This window comes from Perca fluviatilis, chromosome 14 (assembly GCF_010015445.1).
Source record: "Perca fluviatilis chromosome 14, GENO_Pfluv_1.0, whole genome shotgun sequence".
NCBI classification, from domain to species: Eukaryota; Metazoa; Chordata; class Actinopteri; order Perciformes; family Percidae; genus Perca; species Perca fluviatilis.
In genome coordinates, this window is record NC_053125.1 from 21,130,863 (window position 1) to 21,153,258 (window position 22,396).

General features: G+C 38.9%; 2 protein-coding genes across 2 annotated transcripts; one reads left to right on the forward strand and one right to left on the reverse strand.

Moving 5' to 3' along the window:
• Positions 1 to 705: 705 nt before the first annotated feature.
• On the reverse strand, positions 706 to 1,688 carry LOC120572532 (lithostathine-1-beta-like). Its single transcript, XM_039821863.1, has 3 exons — positions 1,385 to 1,688; positions 1,205 to 1,296; positions 706 to 831 (listed from the first exon to the last, which is right to left on the reverse strand). The coding sequence occupies exons 1-3, from the start codon at positions 1,686 to 1,688 to the stop codon at positions 706 to 708; spliced, it is 522 nt and encodes a 173-aa protein (XP_039677797.1).
• Positions 1,689 to 7,062: 5,374 nt separating this feature from the next.
• On the forward strand, positions 7,063 to 17,845 carry LOC120572140 (zinc finger protein RFP-like). The gene is made up of 8 exons (XM_039821285.1): positions 7,063 to 7,136; positions 8,228 to 8,818; positions 9,814 to 9,909; positions 11,241 to 11,474; positions 14,161 to 14,308; positions 14,993 to 15,019; positions 15,808 to 15,983; positions 16,145 to 17,845. The coding sequence occupies exons 2-8, from the start codon at positions 8,231 to 8,233 to the stop codon at positions 16,508 to 16,510; spliced, it is 1,635 nt and encodes a 544-aa protein (XP_039677219.1). The 5' UTR covers positions 7,063 to 7,136; positions 8,228 to 8,230; the 3' UTR covers positions 16,511 to 17,845.
• Positions 17,846 to 22,396: the final 4,551 nt, after the last annotated feature.

Consider the following 22,396-nt stretch of genomic DNA (forward strand, 5'->3'; position numbering starts at 1 on the left):
ACATCAGGCAACTTGATCGAGTATTTCAGTATTTTCATTTCATGATTCAATATTGCCAGCCAAATTCTTAAAGCTCTGTATTATATTTGGCTTACGTCTCAAAATAGGTCAATAATTATGAAAGAAATTATGGGTTTAAGTTGTTTTTTGTTCAACTTTAATTACTATTTTTCACACGACACAGGGACATAGAAACTAAATGCCTAATTGCAAATAAAACATACATATATGCAAATAAAGTAATGATTACAGGTATGGTAATGATTACAGGTATGTGTACATGTGACACAATGGTAGGACCGTATAGTACAAACACAGACCCATAATTTACATCCAACAACATATCACATATACACAACAAGACAAATAACCATGTATAAATATCACATAATGTAAACATGAAAACATAATGTTGAATCTACTGCTTTCCTTGATATAGGCAGTCAACACACTCTACTTTCTAAGATGTTTTCAACCCAGTACTGTATAAATAGTTTCCTACAGCATATGAATTGAATTCAGCTCCAAGTCAGCTTAAAATGAGACTAATATTGTTTCTGGTGCTCTAAAATTGCTCTTATATTGATTGGTATTTAAACCTAAAATATCAACCTTAAAAACTAAATAAGTAAATTTTAATAGTTTGATATACGGTCATAAATAGGTGAATGGTACAATGGTGCATCAATAAACAAGGTTTAGATATTAAACTTCCGCCTCCACTGCATCTGCATTCTCCTCTTCTTTGTGGAAGATGTTTTTGCCCGGCTTCTTCATCCAGAAAATTTTGAAATCTCTTGTAATCCCCTCCTCCATCAGCTTCTCTTTGATCTGATGAACAAAAATGTTTACCAATAATGTTACCAATAATAATCATACAATCATACAAAAATGGATAATAGCATAAATTACAAAATGTCCAAAAAAAGTAAAATTAAGTCCCCAAATTAAACAAATTTTTCCCTTGAATGTTACTCCCAGAACACTGTTGTGGCATGTTTCCACCCCTGCCTAGACCCAATCACAATCAGACCCAATTTGTTTACAATATCTTTGGGGAGGAAAATCGATGTAGGACTGGGAAAAAGCAACACTGCAATAACATTATGAGATAAGTGCCATTCTAGTTTCTTATATAATATCACCATTCACTTACAGAGCATCCAATCTTACAGATTTATATAATAAGATACAAAAATATTACCCGATTCAAGATGGCGTCCGTCACAGCAGGGACATTCAAGTCGATTGTGGTTTTCAGTGCTGTCAGCTTAACATTAAACAACTGCGTCCTATCTGGTGATGAAATAGAAATAGATCATTGTTTAGAAATATTATGTCACGTTATCAACATGAGATCACTGAGAAATGAAAAATTACTCACTGTTTTGGCATATGAAATGAAGGTTTTCGTTACAGTGATTTTCCACCCACTTTCCAAGGTGAGTAGCGTTGATCACACTTGCAGCACAGCTCTCAGTTAAACTTACCGGGTGTCCATCTGCCCAGTAACTGAATGATCGGGAAGTGCCATCTGACCACCATCTCCAGGTGTATCTGTACAGGCCGATCCAAACTCTGTTTCCACTTACAACATTCTGGATCATTGTATTCTCAGTTTCGTTTCTCACACTGGCCAGGTCTGTGTAGTGCCTCCTGCAGTAGGCCAGAGCGTCGTCCCTTGTCATCTCTTGGTCTATAAAGAAATATCTACCGATGGAAGTACTTGCCAGGTCTGAAAGATTTTGTTAAAGTTCAGCTGCTATGGTAAATCATGAAAAATACAAACAAAATAATAAAATATATATGGCTATTAAAGGATGATAAGGTAGAAAAAATTACATATTCGCCCAGTTTGGAAAATGTTATACATTTACAAATAACAAACCAAAACAAATAACTTGTTACTCACCAGGCAAGGTTCGGTTATAGCAGACAAAGCGGTTAGCTTCATTGCAGTCATCATACGACCAGAAACCTTGCTGGAAAAGAACACACAACTTCCCAAGTCCCATCGTGCCATTTGGTTGACCTCCCATCCACCTCCTGAAGGTCCATTCTCCCACTCCATAGAATGTATTGTCACTGAGAGCCCACCCCCAGCTATTAAATATGTCATACAGGCCTATCCAAGCTTTTCCCTCATAACCACTGGAAGCAGCTGCAACCCGAAGCTTCGTGTCCTCCATGTTCACGCTGGCCAGGTCTGTGTACTTTTTTCTGCAGTACTTTTGAGCTTCGAGCCAAGTCTTTGGTTCAGTGATTAAATGATAACTATAAAGGCATGAACAGAAACCTGTAAAAAAAAGGGACATTCATCATAGTAAGCACATAGCAAAGATCCACACCTGTTACACATCACTGTTGAAAAAGATTATTTATGATCTGACAACACTGGTCACAATTTGGTCAGGTTTGGGAAAAGAGTTTGGGTTAAAAAAGAAGCATATATGCAAGGCTAGAACAATAGCATGGTTTAGGTTCACTGTAAAATATTACAGACCCATTTAGTTATGTCGACTTATTTCTTATTTTTAACTGAACGAGCTTATACAAGTTGTCGATGTTGAACTCAACTTTGAGTTTTTGAAAGTTAAACTTGCATTTATTCGTTGGGTTGACTATTTAAAAAAAATGTATGTGTTGATTGAACTTAGGTATGTAAGTTAGGTTATCAACCAATTGCAGTCAGGACTGCAACTAGTTCATTGGCTGGCCAATTCCCATGATGCAAGGCGGTAAATAGAGTTTTGTTAAAATTTGTTGAAAAGTTTACAGTTTGTTCGAAATACAAATGTAACTTTATGAATTACGTTTATTAAACGTGTGTTTAGAATGTAGTGTTTTGTTGCCTGGTAATTGTCATTGTGCTGGTTTACATTTGTAACCATGAGTTAAGTGACTGTTACGTTTGATAAGAAGAGCTGGAGTATGATAGTGTTAGACATTGAGCAGTAATAGGCTTTCTTCAGCCATTAATCTGCGGCGTGTCACTTCACTAGCGGCCATTTTATGTCAAGTGACACAAGATCAGCAGAGAGGCCGCTATTTTGCACGGGGCCCTGGGGTGGCCCCACCCACTGTATCTCCGCTATAAATGTGGTTATGTTGTTTTAACTTGAAAGTGTGAGTTGAAATAAAGAAGAAAGGTATGTCTGTTATACTAGGCAAGGAAGGTTTCTTGCATTATTAAAGAAAATAAATGATTTGTTTGAACTTAAAGTATGAAGTTAAACCAAGTAATACAAAGTTAAATCAACTAAAAGAACAACTTTAACAAAACTAGAACACTGTAGTTACATCAACCTCATTAACTTTAATTTCTAAGTTGAAACAAAGGTAGTCTTCAAGTTGAGTGAACTTCGATTTTCAAGGCAGCAGGGGAACTTGCATTTCCAAGTTAAACGAACATGAAATTTATTACAGTGTTGAAATTACTAATATGTTAAGGTAAGGGTACTCTCTTCTGATGATGTCAGTCTCCAGCCACCTGTTTTTATGCACATTTTCTCTGAGTGGAAATGAAGTAAATTTGAAAAGAATAAATAAAATAAAATCTATTTCAAAAAAGGTTTTTATGCTTGGCCGAGGTGGAAAATGTAATGTTTCAATAAAAACGTATGCGACGAAGTGCAATGGAAACATACTTAACGTATAAATAATGATGTGGCCAACTCCTAGTAGTGGATTGAAACATACATTTATTTGCAATTTATGAATTTATGATTTTCCGGAAATTTGGAATGAAATTTGTGGCTCATTGAACGCAAAGCAGACTTTAGATGTTTCATATAAAGTCAATGGAAAGGCACAAGTACAGAATAATTCACACGGGCCAGTGCAGACTGAGGCAAAGATACATCTGCTGCAGTGGAAAATGTAGCAGCTGTACATGTAGGCTCTTTACAGAGACACATAAAAAAAAGAAGGTAGACACCTTATCTCACAGTAATGAATAACTATCTCAATATGTAATCTCATTGTACGCATGTTTGCTGAACAACCACTAGTATTTTTATATTTACTGTAAAATTAAATACAACACAAATATACACATCCAGACTGACCTGATAAAAGGAGAATACACAACATGGTCCTTCCAATACCTGAGGGTGAGAAACATTATTCAGAAAACATACAGTACATAACATTTACAGGATAACTTGTATACAATGACAAGATTCTGCTACTCATTTATTTATAGGAATCAAAAACCGCCTTCTCGATAGTCGGGTAAGGTCATTGGAGTTTAAGCTTCCTGTGGAAATAATATACTGGTCTCTCCATTTGGCTATGCAGTAAATCTGTAAAAAGACTTTTCTTAATAAGGTCCATATTTTTAAAACACATTTCTTACCTGGACATACTGTACTGCAGGCTGGTGACATCTCCAAACTCTCTTATTCTTGCCCTTTATTTATATCGCACCTAATTTTAAACTAATACCTGGACGAATGTTGAAGCTCTGCCTTCTTAATACCCCATTTCTCCCCCTCCCTTATATGTCCTTTCTTCAAAGCAAATCCTAATTCATTGACTTGCAAATCACTGATCATCTCAACTCCTGACAGGCACGATCTCTTGCGCCTTCCTTTGAGACACCAACAGTGATTAAAGCCTCCGTCCCATCCCAGACTCCTACGATTCACAATGAAATTAAAATAACAATAATAAACTTCAACCTCAGGGACTTTAGTCATTTAGATCTATTTTAAAAGGGAAATAAGTTATAATTTGATGGTGAGATGCTCTGGTGTTAAATGAGCCATTGACCCACAGTTAAATTAAATCAAAGTGTGCCTACAGACACGTTTTAAAGTATGTAAAAAATACTCTGTTATGATTAACATTTTGTTGAACATGGTTTTCTCACATAAAAAGTAAAAATAAAACTCTGAAAAAGGGCTTAAAGCACATGCATCAAGATGGCTAGAAACAACAGTATGATTCAGTCATAGTATATACAGTATATATTTCTTTCTTTATTCATGTACTGTATTTTTACAAATGATTTGTATATGCGACCGGAAGATGGAACGGAAAATAGGTTTGTGGTGTCTTGTAATCCCATATGGGATGGGCCAAGTGTTTGGCATGACACAGAAATAAAATAAAACTAACTAACTAACACTGGCCTACATGTTTATGCTTCACGCGGCTTTGTGACCTGCAACTATAGTTTCAGCATTCTATCTGAACCCACCGTTAGTCAGACTCAGATGAGGAGTCCGTTGTGCACTAAAATTGGCAATTAGCAGACATATCATAATGCTAAGTGTAGTTAGCATCTTTTATCAGTTTATTTTGTTTGTTAGCTTGTTAGCTTGCAAGTGTGTTTTTGTTCTCTGTTATGACGGTTTCTTTGCTGGTTCTTGCATATTAGACAGGGATTGGTTTACAGACAAATCTAATCAAGCTTGCTCGGGATGCGTTTGAATCTCAGATTTTAGGGAAGTGCAGAGACATCTTCCTCTTCAGGGAGAGGGATGTGAAAACACCTCTCTAGAGACAAACTTTGCATGGATACATGTCATTTTAGTCAAGGTCAGACATTTTAGGGGACATTATCATAAGAAAAGGGGGACTTTAAAATGTTGTTGAATAGTGGAAAGTGGAATCTCATACAATAAACTGCAGTGTTGGATAAGGTCACGGATGGCTTAGAAAATGTTTGCTATGGTCAATGCAAATCAGATGTAAAGCCACATGGCCTCACCTGAGGCAAACGGTATGCTAACATGAGGTGATGTGTGGGTTCCTTGTTTGGATGAGTGACATTTACAGTAAAATCCAGACATGGTACCACAGTAATCAATTTGGTAGGCACATACACGAGCATAAGCAGTAAACCAATTTTGTTGAGTCTGATAGCCTTTCGTTGATATTGAAAATTCATAACCTGTAGCACTATATATGTATAATGTACATTCAATATTTTCCAGACACATTTAAAAAACAAGTAAGGCCGACTTATATTTGCACTTGTTACATTTCACAAGCTTCTTGGCCCAAATACAGGAGGAACAAATGCAAACATGTATAGACTTTGATATGCCAATGAAGAATTCTCATAAAAGTTCCTGTTTGCACATACATTACCACAACACAACATACTGTTCTGCATGTACATTTTCCAACTCTTTATCGAAGCAGTGTGGCTTACTGTTCACATTGTACTTTCTGACTGCACCATAACATTAAACACAGATGTTTTTCATGTCTTTTGCACAATTTTGTGGATATTACCCCAATTTTTACCTTGGGTGGACGGTGTGATTCATTTAGAAATGTACATGTAGAAAGATATTTGGTGGTTAATGTGGCAGTAAAGGGTACACAATCTGTAGTTAAATGTGTATTGTCAGCAGCTACTAAAGTCAGTTAAAGCACATGTTTGTACTTTATGGGCTTGTTAAAGGTCCCATCACACACCTGTCAATGACCTCTCATCTGTAAATGAGCCACCAATTTAAGACTACTGGTCTGGTTCCAGGTATTATCTGACAGGCGAACTGGGTGTATAACTACTCCTGCTTTATTAAAAAGATCACATTAACTTCTGCGGGAAAAGGCCTTTGCTGTGCCCTAATGTGTTCTTCCTTATTTTTCAAGAGGAAGTATTTAGTTCTTTTCTGAAGCCAAATATGCCACTATAATGATAACCTTTAGATTTGTAATGCAATGCAGAGTTGCAGCATTCCTGAGGTCAGGTGGAGGTCTCAACAGTATGTTTAAGGTGTGTCATAAGTGGAAGATGTTAACCATTGGACTCAAACACCACACCCATGAGGCAAACATGTGTCATTCCCTTTGTGAGAGCTTTACTGTTACGTATTCCCATGATCATATATGCACACACACATGCACACAAATGTCATGCCACAACATGTGAACGTCACAGAAACTAATAGTAGGTTGTGCTGTAAAGGCCGCAATTTTAAGATCAGATAGTTGCAGTAAGGTAGACAGAAAGAGAAACCAGTGCTTTGCTCAGAAAAGGGAGGGTTCGGGCTAATGAATAACTAACCTAACAGCTATCCCTGTAATGTGTTCCTACATTTTTATACAGCAGAAGAGTTTCCTGCTCTGCCATCACCGAGCACAGACGTGTGACTGCCCAGCGAAGAGAAGTAGCTGTAAGTATGAGAAATAGTCAGCTAAAAACAAGATCTGTTTTGTTGTGAAAAAGCATGTGAATTAAAGTGATGTAAATTAGTTTAAATTGCTAAGAATGGGTACTTCCAGAAGGGGAACAGAACCTTTTTGTTTTTAGTAAACTGTTAGATATCTGACAAATATTCAAATATATGTTCACATAGACTGATGGAAAAACAGGTTACATGCTGTTTATAAAATATTACTGCGTGGTCTAAAGGAGTTTTAAAGTTGCGGTTTTCTTATGTGCTGGAGAACTTCTCTTTTTCTCCATCTAAATGTTAAAATGACCTTAAGATATGTAAAAAATAATACCTTCTGGTTATTATTGGATTGAATAATGAGCTGAGCTCCAGGTAGTGTAGGTTTGATGACTGAGCTCTGTGTAAGGCCTATAAGCCGTACTCTGTCTGTTTGTATGTTAGTGAGTTTTAGAAGTGCTGGTAGGCGGATTTTGGACAGAGACTTTCAGACAGAGCCAGGCTAGCTGTTTCCCCTTGATTCCAGTCATTATGCTAAGCTAAGCTAACCAGCTGCTTTCTGTATAGCTTCATATTGAACAGACAGTTATGAGAGTGATAACAATCTTATCATTTAACTCTCAGCAAAAAAGAGAATAAGCCTATTTCCCAAAACGTCAAACTCCCTAAGTCCAAATCCAGACCTTTATTGTCTCATGTTATTGATTACTTCAATGCAATCATCATAATCATAATTATATTATTTTATTATTTATTCTTTCATTGGTAATAGCGTGTTGGTACACTTGTGTAATTATGTTTTCTATGGGAAGTGAGGGTGTGGTGGTGGCGAGTGGTGTGTGTGTGTATTTAGCAGAGAAAACAAGGACACACAGTCACGCATATTTACACAGATACAGCATTAGATAATAAATAAAAAGTTTAAAGTTAAAACTTTGTTTTTTTAACAACATGTTATGGAAGTTCAGCACTCTTTCGACTAGGCTAACTGTTCTTTTGTGTTTGTTCTGTGGACATAAATCATTCCATGTACTTCCTCTATCAAAGATCATCCTGAGCAACTGATTACCTCTTTTTTTAGTGTTCTGCAGACAATGGCTTCCCCAGGCCACATGTTACCTGCAAAACAGTTCCTGTGCACCATCTGTCAGCAAGTGTTCACTGACCCGGTCACCACTCCCTGTGGACACAACTTCTGCTTGGCCTGCATCCAGAATGTGTGGGACGGCATTGAGGTCTGCCAATGCCCCACCTGCAACAAAACATTCACCTCCCTGCCTGAAATAAGCATCAACACAGCCTTCAAAGAGCTGGCGGACACATTTCGAAATATTACAGTCTGTTCGTCGGCTTCACAGCTGTGCGCAACCAAACCAGGTGAGGTGGCGTGTGACGTCTGCGCTGCAACCTCCCTTCAGGTGAAGGCCCTGAAGTCCTGCCTGGTGTGTCTGACCTCGTACTGTGAAGCCCACCTGGAGCCTCACCAGGGAGTCGCCACCTTGAAGATCCACAAGCTGATCGAGCCGGTGAACAACCTGCAGGAAAGGATGTGTAAAAAGCATGAGAGGCTGCTGGAAATGTTCTGCAGGGACGAACAGAAATGTGTGTGCCAGTTCTGCACCGAGACCGAGCACAAAGATCACCATGCTGTCACGATAGAGGATGAAAGCGGAGAGAGGAAGGTAGTATACTCTGCTTTAGGGATGTAGGCAATATGGGTTTGTGAAGATCAAAATGAATGCGTGATAATAGTCATTATTAATTAACGCATTAAAGCATTACACATGCTCACTCTGCAAATGTCGGTCTTACTGTCCAAAGATTACAATTGTAAAATGTCTTTAAACAGCTAGGACTAAGACATTATACCAAGTCCAAGCAGTTTGATATGGATCAGCCATTCAAAAGACTGTATTATTGCAAATCGTTAGTATATAATTAGGCTACATAGAGTGTCAAAATGAAAGTTTAACAAACACTGCGTCAACAGGGGTTCATGACAAAGTGCCCATGTTATACATGCACTTCTCTGTTGTAATTTTATATTTACAGCAGTCTTTGGGGTTGTTTTATTAAAGATCCTTGGCTGCATAAAAACGAAGGCAAACATGCTGCATGCAATTTTGTCTCAAGGATTAGGCTCTTTGGGGGGGCTAATGAGCCTACGTGTGTATTTAACTGCAGGGAGGTGCAACTGAGGTACACTGTAGATTTAAATTGACATTAAAAAACATCCAAAACTAGAAGGGTATTAGAGCGCAGACCTTCACCAACCAAGGCCATAATGTTAATGCAGTGTGAAATTTCCCAGTCGGGAAAGCATTTTTCATATTATTCTGACACCACATGAATGCAGCACAAATGTCTCACAATGTAAACGGAAGTGAAACATAATTTGTTTATAATGGCTTAATGGGTTCTGGAAAAAAAACATAACCTCCTTAATAGAGGTAATAATCAAAATAATGATGTTACCAAGATAGAGACAAGAGTTTTCATCTTGAAATAGTCAGCCTATAACCTCTATCTTTGGTGGTTGACAATGAAATCCTGAATATTGTTTATGTTTTGCAGGTACATGTAGGCTAATGTATGTCTAATAGTCTTATTTAGTAGTGCTAGTGAGAATCTTACAATCTGCCAACTGAGGATTTGAATTTCCATTCTGCCTGTTTAGGTCCAAATGAAGAAGACTGAGGCAGATTTTCAGCAGATGATCCAGGAACGACTGGAGAAAGTGGAGGAGATCAAAAGCTGTCTGAAGCTCAGCAACGTGAGTCCTAACGCAGAGTTTCTGCAGGTTTTCACCAATTAAAGACTTTTTAAGACCACTATGAATGAAACTTAAGACCTATATATTGCATTAGAGGTAGGGAAATTAAGACCTGTTGTTAAATTATTTAAGAACTACCACACAATACTTAAGCTAATTTAAGACTTTTTAAGGCCTAAAATTTTGATTTTGAAATGTTAGACTTTTTTATACTTTTTTCTATGCTAACGTTAGATTTTAATGGAACAAAACAGCACTTTCTACCATCAAAAATCACAGATAAAAGCTTCTGAACCAAATACTACTCAATCAGACATGTTTCAGCAGTAATGAGACCCAAAACTGTGGAGAATTTAACAACATTGGCACCCAAGGTGACATATTTTACTGCTTTTAGCCATGTAGCTACATGCGACAATGTTAACACTGTAGCTTTAAAAAACAACAAAAAAAAAACACTCCAGTCCTGCCTGGCTGGAGCAGATGACCAATCATAGAAGGCCGGCTTGGAGTTGCGTAATACTTAGCCAAAAGTAGAAAAAACTGTTGAAACCAGAGCATTCGGAATAGTTGCAAAGCTGAAAGTTTTAGCTCATAGGGATTTCTCTAAAATACGTTCATTATTTGACGTTTTGGCCACTTTTAACTAACCTGACTCCACCAGATGGATTGCTTCGCATTTGCTCGGCATATCCATCTGGGAACTTTCTGTTGGAGAACTTTTGGGAAGGGGCGAAAATACTGGTTAGCTGATTTGATAAACCATCTGTCTATCACCTATGTTGGTAATAGACGGGCCAAATCAACCAATCAGATCAACGAAGCGTATGAAAATACAACCACAAGCCCCTCCTGCTGCAGGCAAAGCATAGCTCGTTAGCTCAGCAAGCAAGCAACATGTCGGTAAAGGATATTTGCCGTTTGTGTAAAGAGAATTTACGAATAAATGGCACCCTTTCAGGTTCCCGGTCCATATTCCAAAAGAAGGATCCAAGAGAAAAAAGCATTAGCGAGCAGCTAACAGAATTAGGGCTACCGCTGTCTGAAAATACTGGTTAGCTGATTGGATAAACCATCTGTGTATCACCACCTAAACCCGCCTCCGAACGGCTCCATATTTTCTCTATCTCAAGATGCCAGAGCCAGACTGATCTGCAAGTGGAAAACTGGAGCCCGCGAGATCAGGACGGTCTCACGAGGCTAACTTTTAACATGAACATCCAACATTATAACATTGTAGATATGACAGAAAATACGGAAAAGCATAATATGTCCACTTTAAATCTGACATACATTTTATATAGCAATGTTCAATTCTCTTCCCCGTCCAGACGAGTGCAGAGGAGGAGATGAAGGAGAGCGACCGTCTCTTTACGTCTCTGATTCGCTTCATAGAGGAGAGACAAATCGAAGCCAACGCGGAGATCAAGGAGAAGCAGAAAGCAGCAGAGAGGAGGGCAGAGGAGCTCGTCGACCAGCTGCAGCAAGAAATCACTGAACTGCAGAGGAGAAACGCTGAGCTGGAGGAGCTGAGTGACTCTGAGGACTATCTGCACGTTTTAAAGGTCACAATCACCAAATTAAACTGTGGTGAATACTGGGCTTTTAACCAAGGGAGTAAGCTTCTCCTCGGAACAACGTAGGCTACACATAGGCCTACACACACACACACACACACACACACATACACACACACACACACACCTATGTGTGAATGGTTCCTGTAATATGTAAAAGTGCTTTTAGTAGGCTACTTGTTAAAACTAGAAAAGCACTGTATAAATAAAGATTTAAAACACTGTAAACTATGAGGCTCCAGGAGTAGCGTCAGATCTGTGAGTCATTGGGATAGAGCGCCACCTGCCCATTGACACCCCGTTGTGGCCGAACATGGTAATGCAGCCTATTTCTCCCGGCCCATGGCGCTCTAGATGAGGGTTCGATTCTAAGCGAGTAGCGGCCACATTAAAAAATAACCAAACGACAACGCAGTCTAATGGGCTCGTATCGTTTTCAGCAGACAAAATAACTGAGAAAGTACTACAGTGGCAGCCGTGGCTAAAATGTGATTTAGCTTAGAGCCCAACTCACCATGACCATATACCTGATTAAAGTTTTGGATGAGTCATGAGAATTCGTATACATTAATTTTACGTTGCATTTATGAGGCGTTACCCACAATTCCAATGGGCATCCTCAGCCAAATCAAAGCCAATAATATGAAAACTAAAGCAATTTAAAATCTGAACTCACTGTCTGCAGTGACTATGAGATAGAGAGATTGTACGACATGGGAATGAACAGAGTGTGTCCTACATGGGAATGAAAAGAAACCGTCAGTGAAACAAGGTGGACATTGGAGGCCTTTAAATATAGCTCGATTCCAGTTATGTCCTTGTAGGTTGCGGAGCATCTGCGAGATTTGGAGAAACATTGATATAATTATGTCTATGTGCATGTCTGTCAGTACTGAGACTGTGGTCAGCTTGTAAGCACAACTTACGTTTTTCGACTTTTTTAAGCTTTGTGACATCAAACTCTTTTAATGACCTTTGGCATAATGCAGATAATAGGCTATCCTAATACTCTGTTGTCTTTTTGAAGACTTACAGTTGTCTGACTTAGTTTTAAATTAGGGTAGCCTAATAAAGTATTATTTCCAGGAGATTTAAAAAAATAAATAAATAAAAAAACAGGCTTCAGTGGGGAAAAATACCGTGCAAGATATTTAAACCCCATCAAATCTCTCTTTAATAAAGTAAAATTCCTTCAGGAGTAGTTTAGGAAACATTCTTGAAATTACTGGATGACAATCACTATCACCCCGACATCTGTCCCTCTGAAGTGGATGGATTCACACATAGTGCCTGCTTTTTCTAAACATAAATGCTTTTCCGGGCTTTACTGTCTCCCTCCACAGCGGTCTAAATGTTGAAAGAGAGCCACCTGAATATTGACCACTTGCTGTGGCCGAAAATGGTAATGAAGTTTATTTCACTCCGCCTCGTGTTGTGTTAGACGCGGGTTCGAATCCACGCGAGGAGTGGCCACATTAAAAATAACAAAAGGACAAAACATGATGGGCTCGTATTTCCGACAGACAGAACAACTAAACATTACTACAGTTGCAGCTGAGGTTAAAGGAAATGTGATTTAGCTTACAGCCCACCTCACCATCAGCACATACCTAATTAAAGATTACACTTAATGTCTAAAGCAGGGGTCACCAACACGGTGCCCGCGGGCACCAGGTAGCCCCCAAGGACCACATGAGTAGCTCTCAGGCCTGTTCTAAAAATGAAAGTGAAGTGAAGTAACTCTCAGTTTCAAAAAGGTTGGTGACCCCTGTTTTAAACTCTTTAATACCTCCTATGGTGCCATTTTGATGCTAACAAGCCATCATCCCCCCGTTAGCATTCCACTGACTGCCATTCATTTTGACGACACTTTGACAGAGAATAACTTTACATCTGAAGCGTTTAAAGACTCTATTTGTCCATTGTTTATTTCTAAAGAAACACAACAATGTATAAAAGGCTCCATTACCTTGTATCTCATGTTATGGCTCCGTAGCAGACGTTTTTGTAAAAATAGGCTAACGATTGTGTGATAACCACGCAACTTACTGTCACACAGTAGAGGAATTACCGTATAGTACAGGAGAAGCTCGCAGGCAGTTTTGACTCACATTAGCTGTTTAAGTTTAATTAATAATGTTAACTAGCATTTTAGTTAGCAATAATTAGCCTGTGCCCATGTTATCTCCTTACATATACCTACGCTCTCCGTCTCTGCAAGTTTGGGAATGATTGAGATTTCTCTTGGCACAGCTACCAGAAGACTTACAACTTTCAGACAGGTTGCTCACGTCACATCTACGTCTTCAAGCTCAGTTGGAGGCTGCGCAGTAACACTCAGCCCTCACCGGAAATGCTTTTAACTTATGAGGGCTGTTAGTTAAGGCGTAACTAAAGTGACATCCAGTTTTAGCATCATATAAACACCTTTTCAGGGTTTTTTCCACCATGACAAAGATGACATTTCTGAAGGAAACAAAACACTGAAATTTTGAATGTTATGTTAAAGGCAGAAAGTAGAGCCTTTTGGCTTTTTTAGTACAGTAATATTGGAAGTGTATTGGAGTTTGACTAAGAATGGGTCAAACTCTACAGGTCGATACTGTAAATCAATGCACTAATCACATTCATACGGTAACATTCAAATTCTATGTTTACTGTTTCCCTCTGGTAGAGGTCGCCCTCTCTCATGTCTCCTCCACCCACCAAAGAGTGGATGGAGATCGGCGTCCACCCTGAACTCTGTGTGGGGACGGTGAGGGGAGCGCTGTCTAAACTGGACGACACCCTAAAGAATGAACTGGACGGTCTGAAGAAGGAAGGTAAAGTGAAATAATTAGTGTAATAAGTGCTACCATTTTGTACTGCATAAAAAAAATAAACATCAAACTTGCCTCGTAACTTATGACACTTTTTAATTTAAAGGTCCCATGGCATGAAAATTTCACTTTATGAGGTTTTTATGAGTTCCCCCAGCCTGTCTTTGGTCCCCCAGTGGCTAGAAATGGTGATAGGTGTAAATCGAGCCCTGGGTATCCTGCTCTGCCTTTGAGAAAATGAAAGCTCAGATGAGCCGTTTTGGAATCTGCTTGTTATGAGGTCATAAGGAGCAAGGTTACCTCCCCTTTCTCTGCTTTGCCCGCCCAGAGAATTTGGCCCACCCATGAGAGAGAGACATCATGGCTTTCAAACGAGAAAAGTGGCAGTTGGTCAGGGCCACACCCCCACCCTCCACCTTGCCCCCCCTCTCTCCTACTCAATAGCTTCAGACACAGAAATGGCACATCCTAAGGAAAGCTCATTGTAGGACTGGCTCTAGTGGCTGTAGTTCTGCACCAAAGCTGAATTTTGGGAAAGAGACTACAGATACAGTATTAGGGGACCACTAAGGTCTATATAAAAGCATCCAAAGAGCACCATGTCATGAGACCTTCAACCTTCTCTAAAGTTGTTATCTAAACTGTGTCATTGAAACTGTCCAAACTGATTTTAATTTTCTTCAACAGAGATGAAAAAGATGCAGAAATATGCAGGTAAGACCTCATTCAGCATAATTATTTGGTTTCAGTGTGTGATTTATTTATTTTTTTTTTTTTTGCATGTTGGTTAATATAATTAATATAATATGGTAGGATTTGAAATGTTTAGATTTTGCTGCCCACTCGTGGTTGTGTCACAAAAAAACACCTGACAGCAATGAGATAACTGGGCTGCACCAATTTTCACCAAGAATTTCTCATTGTTCTACAAACAAAAACTTGTGGCAGCAGAACAATTCGAAAGATACAATAATGACACATAATGGCTTTGAATTCACTAATTTATTTATTTTTGGTTATACTTTTTTATTTGGCCAGCAGTCTGTTATAATTTGATTTAAGTAGTAGTACATATTCCTGTTGATCATATTTTACAAACTACAAAATAAGTTTATCTTTTAGGGATGTAAGGTCAGGACTGGAGGTCAGTTCTATTTGGCTGCTCATCAAACCCAGAAATTAACATTATATCAGTGAAATGTCCACATCAATGGAACACCAAAAATAGATTTGCAATTTAAACATTTTCCAGCCATCACAACATGCCTCACATTTGTTTAGAAACTGTAGTAAACTAGAGGGAATTGCATACATGCATGTCAAGATGAATATTTATGATTAAACTCTGTACCATTGTTTACAGGAAGGCTGAGCAGTAACTGGACTAGTGAGCTGTACAGAAGTAGCACAATACAAGCAGTAGCAGTAGAAGTGCACGTAGATTGGTGTTATTCGTGGAAAATTCTGTATTCATTTAACTTCTCTCCATCTCATCTCCCCAGTTGACGTGGTTTTAGACCCAGACACCGCCCATCCAAACATCGTCCTGTCAGCTGATGGAAAGCAGGCGGGCCGCGGCGAGCTGCTGCACATCGTTCCCGACAACCCCCAACGCTTTGACCCCGTCATCTGCGTTCTAGGCAAAAGAGGCTTCCTGTCCGGGAGGTTCTACTTCCAGGTGAGCGTCTTGTTTGCTGATGGATCCAGTGTAGAATGTGGTTCAGGATCAACTTAAAAGTGTTTTGGAAATATGTATGTATATATATATATATATATATATATATATATATACACACTATACTGTAGTTTTTATGTTCAATGTTTCATATTCTCTTGCAGGTTGCAGTGGGTTCAAAGACCTTCTGGGACCTGGGCGTGGTCAAAGAGTCTGTAAACAGGAAGGGGATGATCACCTCCAAGCCGGAGAACGGCTTTTGGACGGTGCGGCTGAGGAGTGGGGAAGAGTATCGCGCTTTGGACTCCCCCTCGGTCCTTTTGTCCCTCAAAGAGAAGCCGCAGATTGTCGGAGTGTTTACGGATTACGAGCAGGGGACCGTGTCGTTCTTTGACGTGGAGGCCAGGTCTCCTATCTACACCTTCACTGGGTGCTTGTTCTCAGGGAGGATCTTCCCCTTCTTCAGCCCGGGTGTTTTTGATGAAGGGAAGAATACGGCACCATTGGTTATCAAAGCTGTTAATCATTAGCCTGGGAAAACCCTGACGAACTTCCGGCAAATTTGAGATTTGCTCTGCAAGTCAGTCTGGCCAAAAGCCCATTCAAGCACATTTCACATTTTTCCAAATCGAGGCACCAATCACAACCGTTGAGGCGGGCTTTACATGATGACGATAGCGCCGCGAGGGCAACCAGCTTTTTGTTACTGAAGAGCAGCAACCCATTGATGCCGCTGTTGCTGCAACGTCACCCGGATGGTTGGTCTGATTGGTTGAAGGACTGACCAATTGCACCCAGAGGCATTTGAGCAGCGTCCGTTTGGAAATGCGCTGTGAATGAAGCTTGCCCAGACCCACTCTCAGTTACAACTGAAGAAGGGTCTGGTGTCAACCAGACTACTCAATCATGAGACTTGAGGATGATTTGACCTTGACTGTGATAGTTGCAAGAAATATTTTGACTTACAGAACTGATTCAGTATTCAAAGTAAAGTTTCTATACATACTCTAGCATTTCTTAAAGATTGTAATCCCCCACATCCTCAATACAAGGAATGTTTTACCTTTCAGCAATTATAAGAGAAGTTTTACAGTTGCGTGCACAAAAATGCATTCAGAGAAACAAAGACTGTACTGCTAAAGTATATCAACCGATCCATGATGGTTCAGCAACCAACCCTGATCTGTGAAAGTATAAAAACTACTACGGGTCAGGGTTCAGTAATGAGTGATTCACGCAGTCCTGCTCACACCTGGCCAATATCACACACAAAATCTTAAAGCCTCTGCCCTTTGATGAAACACCAGCAGCTGCTTAAATAATCAAAACTTCTGAAGTATTTCACATTAGAAAGTAGGTTCAATAGTCCTGATAATAATTTGTTTAAATGTAATATGTTTTACAGGGTTATTTGTTTATTATTATTATTATGCATTGTTCAAGTGCCCATTGTAAATGTATGTTGTAGGAGACAGGAATTGCTCTCAAATAAAACCAAAATATGGAATTACTACAAAAAATGAATTGCTAATGTGTTAATATATTGTTTTGTTATTTAAGGACAACTTTCGGCCCCCACTCCACCTCATGCCACCATTTGCACCCTAAAGCCAAATGAATCATCAAACTTGTGCAAAATTATACCTGACATGTTTATGGTTGTGTTGTGCAATGGACTCTGCAGTCTTAGCATAGCATTGTATTTGCATTGCAGACTTTTAACTGAATTTTACATTAACATTAGGCTGGTGCTAATTAATGATGGTAAAAAAAACAATTCCGACAATAATGCCTTGACTAGCATGTTTCAATCAGTGGTTCTATGGAGATTTGTTTTTGAAATAAATAAACCTGTTTCAATCTTGGCCCAGATACCTTTTCTGTTTTGCAAAACCTTTGCATCAGCCCCGACAGAGCGTCCCTGTTTCCATGTGCTTTGCATTTTTAGAGAACATATTCCAAACCAAGCATGGAAGATAAAGAAGGAAGCATTCAGCCCGAAACTATTAAACAGTGCACTACTCTACTGTGTCTGTGCAGCTCACGTTTGCTTAAAGCTGCATCCATGGTTGTTTTTTTACCACTTGGTGTGCAGCAGTATAAGCAAGACCTTTGACATAAATTTTTTTTAAGTTTAATGGCTAATGTCTATTTACACATCCAGCAGATATGGAGCAACATTAGCATTCATTGAGATTCACATTTCTGGCCACCTGGCTAGATGTAGTTTTACATGACATGTAAATGTCCAGTAAGTAGATGGATAGGAAGATTTACTTAGAAAGAAAGCAGACAGGTCTCCTGTTTTGAATATATAAGTTGTGTCACTTTAAAAGGTACAAGAAACAAGAGAAGACTACTCCCAGGTTCTCTTGTTAGAGATTGTCTGCCTTCTCCATCACAGGTACGTTTTATCATCACTACAAATAATTAATGATGGGTTCAATTGTTTTTTTTTCCCTAAATTGGTCTTCAGAATCAGAATAATTTATTCATCCCCTCAGGGAAATTGTTCAGTTGCAGTTGCTCACAGTCAAATTCAAGGTAAAAATAAGAGTAAGAAAAGAGAGAGTCAATAACTGTATAAAGTAACATCAAGTAACATAGCTATAGTGCAAGAAATACAAACGTTAAGTAGAAGTAAAGTGAGGTTAGGTTAAAAAGTAAAATTGGGTTAAAAGATTATGTTGCTAAAACAATGGATTGTACAAATGCTATTGTAGTGCAGTGTGACCATAAATAAAGTACATGTGTAACACTCAGAGGGAGGAGTGTATAGTTTGATGGCCAGAGGCAGGAACAACCACCTGCAGTGCTCTGTGGTGCATCGTGGGTGTCTGAGTCTGTGACTGAAGGTGCTCCTCAGATTGACCAGTGTGTTGTGGAGTCTTGAAGGTATTCTGGAATTTTCTTCGTATCTTTTTATTTTCCTTATAGAAATCACAGACCATGAAGGGGGGAATGTTTGGCATTTTGGTACTCTCAGGTGAGATAGTGAATGAATATATTGCAGTAATGATTATGAACAGCCTTCTCAATCCTTACTGCAGTAAGCTGTCTGGTGAAGAGTGCATTTCAGATGACTATGCAAATAAAACTATCCAATCGGCAGCAAATTACATTTGCTGCCGATTGGGTGCTTCTAGATTTCTAGGCTAGTACTAAAGTCAAATTTTTGATTAATATAGTGTTTTTGTTACTTCTATATATTATATATATGTATAATAATTCTTCACTACATCTCAGAGGCAAATATTGTAATTCTGTCTTCACTACATTTATTTGACAGCTCTAGTTACTTTTCAGATTCAGATTTTACATTTAAGTGCTCATATTATGCTCATTTTCAGGTTCATAATTGTATTTAGAGGTTGTACCAGAATAGGTTTACATGGTTTAATTTTCAGAAAACACCATATATTTATTGTACTGCACATTGCTGCAGCTCCTCTTTTCACCCTGTGTGTTGAGCTCTCTGTTTTAGCTACAGAGTGAGACATCTCACTTCTGTCTATCTTTGTTGGGAGTCGCACATGCGCGGTAAGTACTCCTAGCTAGTCAGTTGCAGAGTATGAGGGCGTGCCATGCTAGCAGCTAGGGGAGCATTATTAAGGCATGGATACCCGACCCGAGGCCGACGGGTCCTGATGGTACCCGATGGGCCGGGCCGGGTTCGGACAAATATTTAGAAATGATGGTCGGGGTCGGGTCGGGCTCGGTCACATCAGCGCAATAAGGCATTTGTTGTAAAATGGTGCTGCGGCTCCTTTTAAGAGAGCTCAGTGTGTGTGCGTGTGCGTGTGCGTGTGCGTGTGTGTGGTAAGTGGGCAGAAGAGAGATAGAGAAAGAGGAAGCAGACGTGTTGTAGATTCAACCGGAGCAGAGTTGGTGGTTATTCATGTTATTATATATTATATTATATATATTAATTCATTTTAACGTGGGCTCTGGAGGTAACCAGTCTCTCCTGGTTTTCTGATCACAGTCGGAAACGAAGCGATCAGGAAAGGTTAACACACTGAACATTTTAACAGCTTATTAACGTGCGCTTGTTGCCCCGTGTGCGCTGATGCGCTCATCTGTTGACATTTCCGAATGCCTTCCTACAGTTGCTTAATAAAAGCGGGCTTTCCACACAAACAAACGTAGCCTACATGTGTCATTAGTATGAGAGGGAAAAAAATGAGATTTTAACTGTGTCGGGCTCGGACATAAATTTCTTAATACCTGTCGGGCTCGGGCTGGGTTCGGTCACGGCTCTGTAGGACGCGGGCCGGCCTCGGACAGAAAAATTCAGCCCGATCCGGACTCTAAGCATTATAACTAGAGCTGTGCAGTATATCGATATTATATCGATATCGTGATATGAGACTTGATATCATCTTAGATTTTGGATATCGTAAAATCGTAATATATATAATGTTTTCTTTTCCTGGTTTTGAAGGCTGCATTAGTGTAAAGTGATGTAATTTCTGAACTCAACAGACTGTTCTAGCTGTTCTATTTTTTGCCTTTACACACATTGTCATTTAATCAACATTTCTGATGATTATTTATCAAAAATGAAAATTGAGGTATTTGGTCAAGAATATTGGGATATTTGATTTTCTCCATATCGCCCAGCCCTAATTATAACTATAACTTTCTACACCATTATCTTAAAACCCCTCAACCAATATGTTGAGCTCAACCCCTATGTTGGAAACCACGGGACGAAAATAAGGACTGTATATACAACTAGCTCCACCTCAACTAGCTACAAAGGTAAATTGTAGTTTACTTTACATAGGATTTCAGGACTTTTACATTGTTGTATTGGTACTTTTAAGTAAAAGATTTTAATACTTCTTCCACCCCTGCCCACAGGTGTGTGGCACTTTGCATCCTCTCTTCATCATTACCAATTCCTCAACAAACCCCAAACTTGGCCCGAAGCCCAGCAATACTCTAGAGAGAAACCCACTGATTTGGCCACCGTCAACGGTGAGGAGGACCTTGAGTCTGAGGTCCCATTTATTTACATAGGTTTGTACAGCTTGGTCACTGTCAGATGCTGATGACTACAAAGAGGCAGAACTGGCCTACTGGATCTGGGCAAGTGGTGAACCCACAGATAAAGATATATATTGTGGGAGCATAGGAGAGACTGGAGAATGGTTTGCTACAGACTGCAGCCTCAGTTTGAACTTCTTTTTGCATCTGATTAGGATTTTGTATTGGTGATGCCCTGTGGTCTAATCACAGTGATAGATGTGTTTAAAAATTTGCCAAATAAATGTACATCCTTGGCTGTTTGCATTTGAACATGATGTGCACAGTCCCAGGTTGATGTAAATATGCTTTCACCCCTAGAATACTTTATAGACTATACTTTATAGTCTTAAAGCTGCTGTAACACATTTTATTCTATATCAGGACACCTAATGCACAATGCATTATGATTCCATGGCACTTGTATAAAAAGAAAAAGGCAGATTTGTTTCAATTTTGTTGGTTTAGATAGTTAGATGAGAAGATCAATAGGCCTACCACTCTCATGTGAAACTACAGCAAACAGCCTTTTAGCTTTTAGCTTAAGCACAAGACTGGAAACAGAGGGAAACAGCTAATAAATAAAGGACAGACATAGTGGTATTGATCTTCTCATCGAACTCTCAGCAACATTAACATATTTCCCCAAAACTATTCCTTTAAATGAGAAAATATACATTGTAAGGTCTTATAGTCTTTGCAGATCCACTGAAGAAACACTTTGTGAGACTGAAGCTGACTGTTGACGATTCCTCCAGATAGAAGTGACGAAACTCAAGCTAAAAACTTGCAATGTAACCTTTTGTATCTCTTTTCTGTTGCATAGGTGGAAATGAAGCTGGGCGATAAAGGTGTAAAGCTGAGCTGGACGAAGTTTCCAGAGAAGAATAAAAAACTAAAACAATAGCAAACGGAAACACTTGAAAAAGTGTGTGTTCCATAATTCACACAACTCATTTTATTTTGTGTGTAATCATTTCAGCATTTTTAAATATGTGCATGAAAGAAATCTTAGTCTTATTTTAACATTATTCTGAGTAACATTAAAAGATAAGTTTATCATCTCCATTTTGGGCGGAACTGGACGCACCTAGATGATAAACATTAAATTGAAAAAATATATATATATAGTGTGATTATTTTGTACTTATGTAAATGTAAGTGTAGATGCAAAAATACAATATAAAGTATAAATATTTAAAAAAGTGAAAAATATAGTGGATGTAATGACAATTTGCTGTGATGAAATTAAACGTTTTGTACAAAATGTCCAAACACAGATGGGTTTTATTTGTGTGAGCAGTGAGAACATCAAATTTAAAACTTAGCATCTGCTTCGCATCCAGATCAGTGACAGTAAATTTCCATGATTCTGTTCCTGGTGT

Bases quoted from the DNA above. Each gene is read 5' to 3' on its own strand.
- LOC120572532 (XM_039821863.1), bottom strand. From the start codon at position 1,688: ATGACAAGGGACGACGCTCTGGCCTACTGCAGGAGGCACTACACAGAC. The intron at 1,297-1,384 runs GTGAGTAATTTT...TTTCATCACCAG, and splicing joins TCATTTCATATGCCAAAACA to ATAGGACGCAGTTGTTTAAT. The intron at 832-1,204 runs GTAATATTTTTG...TTTGTTCATCAG, and splicing joins CGGACGCCATCTTGAATCGG to ATCAAAGAGAAGCTGATGGA.
- LOC120572140 (XM_039821285.1), top strand. From the start codon at position 8,231: ATGGCTTCCCCAGGCCACATGTTACCTGCAAAACAGTTCCTGTGCACC. The intron at 8,819-9,813 runs GTAGTATACTCT...CTGCCTGTTTAG, and splicing joins ATGAAAGCGGAGAGAGGAAG to GTCCAAATGAAGAAGACTGA. The intron at 9,910-11,240 runs GTGAGTCCTAAC...TTCCCCGTCCAG, and splicing joins GCTGTCTGAAGCTCAGCAAC to ACGAGTGCAGAGGAGGAGAT.